The sequence below is a fragment of the Corvus brachyrhynchos genome, unplaced genomic scaffold, assembly GCF_000691975.1.
Source record: "Corvus brachyrhynchos isolate BGI_N302 unplaced genomic scaffold, ASM69197v1 scaffold169, whole genome shotgun sequence".
Taxonomy (NCBI): Eukaryota; Metazoa; Chordata; class Aves; order Passeriformes; family Corvidae; genus Corvus; species Corvus brachyrhynchos.
Window position 1 is genome coordinate 1178744 of NW_008240030.1, and position 12289 is coordinate 1191032.

Here is a 12289-nt window from a genome sequence, read left to right on the forward strand (position 1 = left end):
TGTGTGTGTGATTTTGCTTTCTGTTGGAAGGTGTGTGTCATTTACCTCAAATGTTAAAGTTTAAGAAAACTGAACTTGCAAAAATGGAATGTCAATATGAGAGGAAGAAGACTGCAATATGTTGCTAGGAATATTTATGTCTACGTTCACTTTCAGTATCTTTTTTTTCCCCAGCACGTTAATGCTACAGTAGCTGTGTTGCAGGATATATCCCAAGCCTGCCAGTCTTCTGGAAGCTTGCTTGTTGGCTCCATGCCATGATTTGAAGTATGCTGCCTTTATACACATGGCTCCTCTTCTAAAACTTCCAGGAGCCTGGTTTGCACTCAAAACGCTCTAAGCGATCTCAATTCAAAGGCTTACTTAGGCTGGTTGTCATCTTGCTTGTGTAACCTCTGAGAAAGGTGGAAAAACATCAGGGAAAGCTGATGGCATGACTTGCAAACTGCTTGTGCCAGTATGTTGGCATCTCGCAATACCTCAGCATTCAGGGCCAAATACTGCTGTCATTTAATAAAATGATACTTCACTTATTTGATCAGAATTCATACCAGTAACATAAAATACAGGCCTCTGTTCAAGACTACATCTGTCTCCAATTACTGTCGCAATGTATGTAGTAATTTCTGATCTATTTGTGGAAACATTGCATGGGATATCATGTTCCCACAGGGCTAAACCAAAGGGGTTGTTAAGAGGAAAGCTGTTTGAAAGTTTATTCCTAGGTAATGAAATAAAAGGTCCAAGAAATTTAGATAATAGTTCATAATATAAAAGGCAGGGGAAAAAATACTCTCTTAGACCAACCAATGTCTGTTTTCTGAGTGGAATTTCTTTAGTGGGGGCACAGTGTAAATACAGGTTGGTTATTGGAAGCTAAACCTCTTCATAACAGAAAACTCCTGTTTGTAGTAGGAAAACCTGCTTTTGGGAACTCATCCCAACAGCTTGCATCATATCAGTGTATAGCTGTGGTGATTATAATGTGAAAATTAAAACATCAAACCCAACTCCACTGCAGCTGTTAAATATGGATTTTTCTCCAAAGATTATGTCAGTTTAAAAAAGAAAATTGCTCTTGGGCAACATTTTCATTTTAGGTGAGAACCCTGCATATGAGATTAAACTCACTCTCTGCAGTTCGGTGAGTAGCAAAGGAGGCATTAAGTTCAATGCATGCCATTTAAACCCAGTAGCAATTATGTGGGATATTCAGGCCACATTTTGGGAAGCTGGGAAATACAGCTGGATTCATAGAATCGTTAAGGTTGGAAAAGACCTCTAAGATCCCTCAGGTGCAGAATTGAGTGATGGCCCTGCCATCACAGGTGAAAGCATTTTAGTCTCTTCGCAACAAGTGACTTACAATTTCAGCTTTTTGCTGAGAAGATGGATGAAAATGCTCTGCAGCTGTCTCCCCCTCACGACAAGTCCTGGAGGAATGGTTTGGCTCAGTGGGGGGGGTCAGAGGTTCTGGATTGTGAATGCCAAATAAACACCAAGAAAGCCACCAGCCTCTCTTCTGGTGTAAGGTAGAGTTACATTCTTTTGCTGATTCCCTCTCCATCAGTTTGCAACTAAGGCACTGCCTGGTGTGCTGTTCTGAGGTGTTCCCTACAGAAATAAACTGATAAATGTATTATAAAATGGAAGTACACTTAAACCTTTGTGTACAAAGGCTGAATAATTACTGTGATACAAGGAAACACTAGGATAAGATATAAGGGCACTGCTGGAAATGTGCTTTTAAAATCGTGCTTGAGAACTGTTGGCATATAATTTGTGAAAAAAAAAACCCAAACAACAAACAAACAAAAACACCAAGAAAGCAAATACCACTGTCTTCATATTTAGTATCTTTAAACCAATGAGTTGCATATGCATGTGGCGGAGACAAATAGTCATCTAACCTAAATATGTCATCAAGAAGGTACAGGTAACGTAAAAATGGGATCAGATGTTAAGAGGCAAGGTAATAATGCAGTGAACTTTTGCACTAGTTTTTTATTGTGATCTGGGGGTTGAACCAAAGAGCAGTGTAATTACCAGGTTATATTTTCTTATCTTGCAGTAATTTTATTGTATTTGGTGATAGCTTTCCATGTGCATGTGTGTATAAATGCAGAAAGGGGAAGGAAGGTCCTTGAGCTGTATTGCTAGGGATAGTTCTTGCAATTATAACATAGTTATGGAAGGATTTGCAGTTATTTTTCAGGAATTATTTATTGATTAAACCTTGTGTGTGTGGTTACATATTGTGTAACACTGTGTATTTTGTTGTAACAATTATAACATTTTGTGTTAGATGAAACACTGTGGGAGGAGCTGAGTCTATTGGGATTTGTTTACTTGGATTATACTGTATAGATGTGTGGTTTTCATCGAAACCTGAAGCTGTCAAAGCTGTGGTGTTCATGCCTTTGTTCCCCAGCGGCTCTCAGTGAGGACCAGTAGATGTGGTGAAGTTCCAAATGCTTTTTTTTAAGGAAGTGAGTATATCTTTGCATGAAGTGCAGTCTTCTAACTGGAAATCCCAAGGGGATTCTCATCTTCTTTACTTGGCTTACAAGGGTAAATATGAAATTTGAGGCCTTTGGCAAGACAGCAGAACCCTAGCAAACCATATGGGCAGGACTCATGATGCAGATGGTTGTCCTTTCATTTTCTGCACTAGCCCTAAATTAGAAAGGCCCCTGTAGTTTGTTATTCAAAGGAATTGTCTTAACTGTTGTGTAGGAAATCAGAAAGTCTATGTTTGCACCATTTATAGTGTGCTAGAAATATACCATGCCAACAAGTAATGGCTAGCAGATGTGGTTTTCATGCCACTTGGTTCTTCAAACCACTTTGCCTACTTCAATTCTGTTAATTGACTGGTGCTTAAGTAAAAACTTTAAGCGATGGAAACCATGGTCCATTGCCCTGATCATTTTCTTGATTGATAGGAACAGTTTCTCTTTGGGACCAGTATAGGAATTCCAAAGTTATTGCATCATTTTTTAAGTAATTTGGACAAAAATGCCAATTCTTGCAATTCTTGTAAATCTTACATTTGGTTATAAAACATCTTCCTATACTGGTATATTTTTATGTTGTTTAATGTGAGAAAATTAAATACCTGGTGAATACACTGGCAAAACTTCCAGTGATGCATTTCATTGGAAGCATAACCAGAAGAGTATTGAGTGAGGTAGAGCATAAAGGACCAGAAATTTTAAATTGGCCATCTGAAATTAAATATCTGGATAACATGAAACTGGGGAATATCACCAGAGGATAGTAAATTCGAGGTGATCTTAAAAAAATTTATTGCTATATTTGCATCATTAGTTTCCTAGTTTGTGTATTCCTTTTCAGTTACAACATCTATAAGAAGATCTCTCATCCAAGGGTAGGAATGTAATGTGTATGCACAGAATGATCAGTGCACTGGGCCCTCCACTATTTTTGGACACTTGTGTATTGCAAATGTGGAAAGAAATTGGAGACTCTGTTGCCTAAGGGTTTACATCAGTGATTTTAGTGGAAGTTGGAGAAATGCATTAATGAATGGTGCTGTGAGATGTTCAGTGTATCTCTGGGCACACTAGGAAAGCAAGTCTGTGCCTAACACTTCTTGAAGTGCTCGTGGTTCCATTGGGCTGTGATGAAAAACAATCCCGCAGTTCCTCTTTCTTCATTTTATCTTGAAGGAGAGGTGAGAGCACCTCGCACTTTCATGGATGTGCAAGGCCGTTGCTGGAGCTGTGTGCCTGCCTCTGCAGTCAGATAGTGCCAATAAAATCTGGCCCTGAATGTATAAATACTCTTAAAGGCGAACAAGCACTGCCTATTGCTTCATGAGCTGTCAGAACTCCTGCAGTCTGGTGTTCTACCACCCTGTTCTGCTGAGGTTTATTTGTCATTCTAGTCCCCCTTACTCACATGCATGTAAATGCTGTGCAGTTTAAAAATACCTGACTTAATCCAACTATTCCTAGTCTGAGCTTTCTTTAAAAAAAAAAAAAAAAAGCTTTTTAAAATGCATTGGAACCTATTAATCAGTTTATGTGTGTCATTCTGCAGAACGATGATGCCTGGAAGGTCTGAGTGCTCACAGCATGCTTTAAGTCTTGTCTGTGCTGGTACGTAAGATAGAGTGTTGGTTGTCGCCTGAATTGCATTAAAATGCCATTCAAGTTCTGTGTTACAACACTATGCTTGTGGGTTTTTTTGCTAAAAACAGATTTGCACAACTTCTCTTTTTATTTAATATATTCTCTTTTTTGCTATCCTGGTGGCTTTTAATCAAAAGAGAAGGTGGTTTTGTGGCTCTTTAAAACGGAGGCAGTGGAGGGTAAACATCCTATTCTGATTTAAAGTACCCAGTTACTATACTAGAGATTAGGACTTAGGACTTCATGTCTTTTCCAAATGCTAAATGAGATTTTCTTACTGTTAGGAACAGGTTTCCAAATTTATGCCTATATTAAGGAGTTATTTTTCTTCTGCTTCCGATATGTTGATAAATACTTGTTTTCTGGAAGTGCTTGTTTAATAATAAAACACATGAAGAAAATTAATGTCAGTGAAGCAGCCTATGCTTGAATGCAATCTTCTTTCTTCTAAGGGACTAATAAAATTCTTTTAAAATATTTCCAATAGACTTTCTTGGATTCACTGAGAATATTTTCACTGTTAAATAGTTTTAAATTTTTAGGGGCATCTCTGTGTATGCATGAATCACCACTTCAGGCATTATTTAAGATTGAACCTTTGGCTCAGCAGCACAGTTATTACTCTTCAGACAATGCCAGCTGGAGTAATAACCTTATTTTGGTTTCTCGGAAGTCAGCTAGGTGGGTCTCCAGTTCCCTGTGGCAACTCTGTCATCCAGCTCAGGAGGCTATGATCAGTATGTGCATAAGTTTAGTTGATAAGTGAAGCTGCTTTCCTTAGATATGGAAGCACTTGCAATAGTCATTATGATGCTTACTTGGAAGGAGTAACTGATTTCTCTTTTCTGTCAGCCAGGCCAGGTGATCCATAATGGCAGGGGGTTTATTAAGATGGTAACTTCAAGACATCTAGGAGTAACATTTTCTTTTGTAGCATGTTAAAAATGAATATTGGGAATTTTCTTCATAGTGCAAAGTAGCTACTTCATAACAACTGCAGTATTAGTTTCAGGATTTGTTACGGTTTTGGGTGGTTTATTTGTTTTCATTTTACCTGGACCATCAAAATTTTGCTCTAGGGATAGGCATGTGTATAAACTAATATGCCAATACGTCAGATATATGCAGAACAGTGTCTATGGTCTGAAAGCTCTTTGCTTGGTTTTGTTGGCTGAAAAGGATGCTGTTATTGTGTCTAAGAAAATTGCAGAAATAATTGAAAGCAGCATTTTGGAAACAATACTGAAATAGCAGAATCAGTATTAATACTGTCTTACTGCTGCTAAGTAAGTAGCATTACTTACTTTGGAATAACTCTATCAGAGGTCTTAGGTGCAAATGCAGATGATTTTCTAGTTTTAGTAGCAAAACAAAAATTTTGAACCCTAGAAATGTCTCTTTATCTGCCACCTGATTTTAGAAGTACCTAATACGTAAACATTTTTACTGGTGTAAACAATCTGTCAAGAACTGTACTTGGTGCAGATGAATCAGGGTTATAGAAGTTGGAAGAAAGGAAAACTTAAAAGCCTTCTCTTACTCTGTTTTCTGAGGCGGAGTTGCTCTGACCTGTGCCAGGCTGCAGCATCTGCACACCAGATGCAGTGTGCTCAGCTGTACTTCAAGTGCAGCGTTATCAGACAAGCTTTTTTCTTTGCCATCTTCCAGCAGACTTGGACTTACTGAGGATGCTGAAGTAAAAGGATTGTCATCTTCCAGGGAAAGTGGGGGGATTAGGTGCAGTTAAAGGGGCTAGAGCATCCATGGCTGTGACTATGCTAGTAATCAAAAAAGCCAAGGATTTTTTCCTTGGCTTCCAAATATGAGTAGCACAGTCCAGCCACACCTGTATGGCGAAAAAACCTTCTCTCCCTAGCAAGGCAGACTTCTTCGTATGGCTTTGAAGGCCAGATGCCAGTGTCCTCTGGAGTGTGCTTCTTCTGCATCTAGTAGAGTGCTGGAAGTTGAAATCATTCTTCAAAGTGCACCAGTCGTTGAGTGAGAAGTCCTGTCATTAGGTCTGTGTCCTGGGCTTTTACTTGCCTAGTTGAGGCACCACTGTTGTGACCAGGACATGACCTGTGACAGGTTGCATTTCTCCTGGAGAACGTGCAGCTTGTTTTTTGGTGCTGTTTACCTTGCTGCAGCTTTTATCAGAAAATAGGGTCTATGGGAGGCCTTGATTCCCAATGCCATCATTACTTATTTGCAACAGCACATGTACTTTTACCTTTTCCTAACTCATCACTTTTGCCATGTAGAAAAACAAAGTGATTCCGGCACTGTGAACAAATTTAAACTATTATAGAATTTCTAATTGTTTAATTACACAAGAAGCCGTTTTTACTCTTGTTACAGAAATCATAAGATTACAATAACGAAGGTACCTTTTTTGTGAGTAAACTACTTATATTTTAAGAGATGAAATCAGTCTTGATTATATTCTCCAGTCTTCAGTACTGAATGTTGATTTCTGTTGTGGGTTACTGTTGTTCTGATCATTTGGGTCTGTAATTGAAGTAGAAATGGTCTGTAATTCTTAGGGGTGGCATACCACAAGTTTCTAAGTAGGTTGCCCTGCGGTTGGGTGTAATTTGGGACAGCATATGTTGTCTTACACTGCAGAATTATAGGCCATATGAAGCTTGCTTATTTACAGTAACGTGCACACTGCCAAGGCATGTGTGTTTAAGGAGTTACAAATAGCTGTGTGAAGAATTGTAAGGCTGCTGAAGACTTCAGTTACATTGGGAAAGAGGCATTTCTTTCAGCTAGGATATGTGCACTCCCATAAAGCCCAGTGATTTGAGCAAATGCAAAAATTATACATTTCTGAAAAAATAGTGAGTTTTAATAGTCATGGAGTTGTACTGGAGTTAATTTTGAACAAAAAACATTTCAAAAAGTTTCTGCAATTTATACAAACAAATTTTATAATAAAGGGCCACTTAGTTTTGTAAGTGTCCTTGTTTGTTGTTCTTGGCGTGCAGCTATTTCTAGATCTGTTTGTATACATAAAAGCATGTAGTGTTGAAGAACAAGGACATACCCTAAATATGGAATTTTATCAGAATATTATTGTTTTACTCCCATCTTTAGAAATGAAGCAGTAATTTAATGAAGAATTAAAAAATTTTTTTGAATTTTAGAGTTTTCTTGGCTAGTAGAAACTACGATGGTCCTCCCTGCTGCTGATAAGGAAAAGTGGAATCCTTGTTTGTGTTGCTGAATAAGGTGCCTGGACAAAAAGGTGAATGTTGGTGTTCCAAGAGGAGCCTGCACCATGCTTTCTGTCTAGGTCACAGTGTCTGGTGTCCAGGGCTTATTCTTCTGTTTTATATGGTGGCTGTATTGTAAAGGATAGAGGAGAATTATGAAATGGGTTCATGTTAAAGTGAATTTTACTTCTGGTTCTTACTGAAGTGTTTTTTCCTTTTAAAGATGACATTGCGATTCTCACCAAGTTCAAGCCATCACAGTCAGAAGGTATCGTACTAACCAGCGTTTTACCTCCTCCCTTTTGTCTGTGTCCTCTATCCCTTGTTTTTTTTCTGCTGGGAGCCTTTTGGAAATCAGACTTCAGTTAATGTGAGTCTTTGGTACCACAGATGAGCCTTTTGCAATGTGATTTGCAAGTCAGTTGCTGGCTATCTGTTGGCAGCTCTCCTGGTTAAGATTTAACTGGGCATTTCCATTGCTGGTGCTTGGTGCAGTTCTGGGATGGGGGCCTCTTTGCACCTTCCTACATGATTTGGGTGTGTGTTGCTTGTGCTGCTCATGTTCAGGAATCTGATTACATGTTTTACAAGGAGTGAATGTACTAAGTATGTTGTACTTCTCAGTTAATGTATGTTTTGCGTTCTCTTTTTACCTTCTTGTGTGCTGCTCTAGGGTTATTCAGGTTTATTTAAGTGGAACAGAGATACCAGGAGGATTTCCTTCCACAAGTTGCATATGTAATCAGCTATGGTACTGGGAAAGCATTTAAAATGTGGAACTCTGAATTATATTTGTTCTGAGGTTAGACTTTCACAACTACAGAGAGGATAAAATCCAGAAAAAACCCCACACAGAGGCTGTTACAGGCGACTGAATCAGTTCAAGTTCCCTCAGCAGCATAGAAAATTGAATGTTCCTGCTGCAGGGGCAAGGTGTCAGACTGTTCCTGGCCTGGAACTGGAGAGTTGTGTGACAAAATGTTTGGGCTTTCTGCTCCTGGGCCCTGGGCTCGTACCGTTGGCTAAGCCTGCAGTAGCCACCTGCCTCCCAGGGCTTTAGGCAGCACAGGTAGCAGAGCATGGTGGGGATGCTCCCATTCTTTATCCTGATGTTCAGATTGTATCTACTAATACAGATTTTCCAAGTGTAGTTTGCTTTAGCAGAATAGCATGCAACAATGTTAAGTGTCTTGGCATTCTGAAACTTATTTGTTATATTGCCTGGTTTCTCATCACATGTATGGTTATAAATTACAGACCATTTTCTGTAAGTGAACTTAGAAAGAAAAAAAAATTGTAGGAAACAAAATGCTCTCAAGCTGTGCTTAAGTAGCTTATTATATATTTTTGAAGAACCAGTTTATATCCTGCCTGGATGCAATTTTGATGTCAAATATTTGCAGATTACAAAAAGAAAAGTAGGCATGTTTTATTGGCAGAAATAGTCTAACTGTAGCTGTCTTGACAGTGGTCCAGTGTAAGTCTGTCCAGTCTAGGCTATACTCAATGCTTCCTTAATGGAGAAAGAAGTAAGATGAATCCTCTTTTCTGAAAGCAAGAGACACTATTTTTAGGTGCATGGTCTAGATTTTGATCAGCTGTTTTCAAAACTGCTTATCCTTTTCCATTGGTGGTGGAGTGATTTAGATGCCTGATTTAAGAGTCTGATCTGCCTAATCAGCAGAGAGATGGTTGTTTACAAAAACTTATTGGAGCAGGAGCCTAGCTTATGGGCTCAGAGTTGTTCTCCAAAGGAAACTGGTGACAATGTAAGTTCAGAGGCACAAACCCAGGCAGTGTCTCGATCCAGTTTAAGATTATGAAGGTACTAAATAGGTTTTTCCTTCTAGCATTAACAATTCAGTAACAGTGTCTTTGGTGGAATGACTTTATTTGTGGGTAAGTCATGTTGGAGTTCACTACTATTGTTAAAATGAAGGCAGGGCTTTTTGTTTAGTTTATTGTTGTTTTGGAGCTAGGTTTTTTTAGGGTTTGTTTGTTTGTTTTTTAAAGAAGAAGCTTAGTAATTAAGTTCATATTACTATTCTTGATCCTGTTGTCATATCTCCATTATGTGGGCATTTGTAATCTTGAGGTTTTGCATTATTGACCCCTTAGCAAGAAACCACACCCTAATTTGATTTCTAGCAAACACTTCCATAGGTAATTGAACTTCCATAACCGAGGCAGCAAAGCTCTGGGTGTGAGACCCTCTTAGACCTAGCAGATATTTGAGACAACAAAGATACGTGATGACAACAGATTTTTTTTCTGTCACAGTTGAAAATACATTTCTGTGAATGCAAGGTTACACCAAGGTAGTACAGACTCAGTATATTGTGTCTTGCAGCAATTTTTCCCCTCCAAAGAAAAATTCTTGAAGATTTTATGTATTATGAATGTTATTTTCCATCTTTTGTTTGTTCATAGTTCCATGCTCAAGATCCACATCATTTTCAGATACAACAATATTTTTAAAAAAGGAATGTATTTATGTTAATCTCCTTTTCAATGTTCCTTAGGGGAAGAGTGCAACGGACCTTTAAGTGAAACTATTTCAACTGCAGGATCAGAAATCCCAAGCAGCTCTGAGGTAAGATACAGTACAAATTGCATTAGTTAATGTACTACTTGGTAGGAAGGAAGAAGAATGGTTGCTGTGAAAAAGACAATTCGTTTTCAAAACTAGTATTTCTTTTTAGATTATCTTATACCTCATTTTTATCCATGTAGAAGTTTTCTTCCTCTATTGTTTTGAAAGAGAAAAACCATGAATATGACATGACACTCATTGAGTGACTAACCAGTGCTAGTGGTACAACACAGTAGTGGTAGAAAACACTATGAACTTAATGGTGTTTCCTGTATCAGTCTTGAAATGAGAATCACATGATCTTTAAGTGTTTTGACAATTGGAAAAACATACTGTTTCTGCACCAACCAAACACTTTGTTTTGTGCTGCATATCATACTGCTGGCTTGCTGGGGAAATCAAAGCACACTGGAGTTCCACTGCTCTGGGAACATTGTGAGAGTGCAGCAAGATTCATGAGAAAGCAAATGAAGATTTGAGTTACTAGAGTACCTCACCATGTGCAATATGAAAAGCATCATCAGCTGTAAATTTTTTCACAGTACCTCATTGCTTAATATGTACAGTACACAATGTCTTGAAGAGGTAGCAGGGTGTGGCCAGTATTCAGTTGAGAAACTGGTTCAAAATGAATATTGAAAATACGTGATCTTTACATTGGTATTTTATTTTCATTCCTATTGTCTGATTTCTTTACTGTTGTTACAAGCTTAAAGGAAGATAGGAAGTTTAAGATAGGAAAAGAAACAGCTCTTCTGTCGAAATAGTCTTATACTGGCCTTGGGCACTGATCAGAAATGATGTCTGTTGAATAGAGTGTTGAAAAACTGCAGCTGTTCTGCTGAGCTTCTTAAAACATGTTCTCAGTGTCCTGTAAGGGCCAAAGCTGGAGATGATCACATGAAGACAGAACTCAGAAGGGCTTCCTAGATTACGCAGATCTTTGTCTTCTTAGAGCATGCAGCCATATCATCCCAATGTTTTCATAAATTTACCTGTTCCATTTTAAAACTTATTCATATGTTCACCCTGTTCCCTTCTGAATCTGTTGTAGGAGTTGTAATCATCTTTTTTTCCAGGAAAATTTTCAGTGAACAGCCATATCAAATGCTTCACTGAACAAAGGGTATCATACCATAATAAGCTGATTCTGAGCTACTTTACTAGTGTCTCTGAGTGGATGGAGATTACCTATTTCACCAAAGCTTGGAAGAAGTCACTTCATGACTTAAGATGTATGAAAAGGCAGGAAACATGGGAGAAAGACTGCAACATGTGTCATATATGTAGAGACATGGGATTTGAACCTTGCTTGAAGGATGAAAGATTCATGATGGGGTGGGAAAGTAGGAGGCTTTGATCTTCAGCACATTCATGTCTGGGAAAAATATGTCTGGTTATCCTCTCAAAAATTTCTCCTTGGTAACTTCATGCAGCGTTTTCTCTTGTTTTCTACTTGCATGTTTCCTTACATAATTATTTTTCTTCATACTTCATTATTAAATATCACAAAGTATTGTCATATTAGCAGTATCAGTAAGTAGTTGATAACTTGGGGGTTTTGTTTTGTTGTTTTCATTGCTCCCTCTGAGACAGCTTGTTTGGCCTTAGTTTGTTTCTGCAGATCAGCTGGTTATCTGATGTTTGCTTACATTTCAGTTAGTACTTTTCTGTGCTTTGCCCTATCCTACCCAATGAACCCTAACACATTGTCATTTATCTGATTTGTGCTTTCTGTGCATTAGCCAGACAGAAAGTTACAGAGTTACTCATCATCTTCTTGCCCAGTTTCACACTCTTAACAGCCATGACAGGCTTAGTTCTTGATTATTAATGTCCTAGAATTCAGGTTAAGTCTATATTTTAAAGTTTTTCTATTAATTAATTGCAATAGTAAGATAGCCCCTAATATTTATGGGATTTTTTTTCATATAATGCTAATCTTTTGTCTTCATGTGTTGTCACAGCTTCAGTTGTCTTCCATATAAACTGGAAGAATTTATTTTCCTTCAGTTCTTTCCTAGGTTGCCTTTAACATCTTTGATGCATTCCTGTAGGAATTCAGCAGGGTCTTCTATCCCAGCATGGTTTCTCCTCCTTTCACCAAGGCCCTTCTGAGCTCAGGTCAATGTGCTTTTTTGTTGTTTTGACAGGTAGCACATTTCTCTATTTAATGATTCTACCTCTGTGATAGGTTGGTAATTTTCTTGTCACTTAACAATGTTTTTGCAGTTAAAAAATATGAACATTTGGAATTCCTAAACCAATTTAAATTAAGTAATTTTAAAACAGAAATGGAATTAATGAAAAAAACATTGGGA

At 38.1% G+C, this 12289-nt stretch overlaps 1 protein-coding gene across 10 annotated transcripts in view; it reads left to right on the top strand.

The window, feature by feature from the left end:
- Nucleotides 1-12289, top strand: part of ANO5 (anoctamin 5) — a 55995-nt gene that overhangs the window by 2392 nt on the left and 41314 nt on the right. For 5 of the 10 annotated variants that reach the window (XM_008640901.2, XM_017743650.1, XM_017743651.1 and 2 more), the window contains exons 2-3: nucleotides 7599-7643; nucleotides 9898-9968. In XM_008640901.2, the coding sequence (XP_008639123.1) occupies nucleotides 7599-7643; nucleotides 9898-9968 (116 nt within the window). Of the gene's footprint in view, nucleotides 1-4065; nucleotides 4125-7598; nucleotides 7644-9897; nucleotides 9969-12289 lie in introns of all 10 variants that reach the window. The other 5 variants (XM_017743649.1, XM_017743653.1, XM_017743654.1 and 2 more) reach the window with 2 other exon arrangements.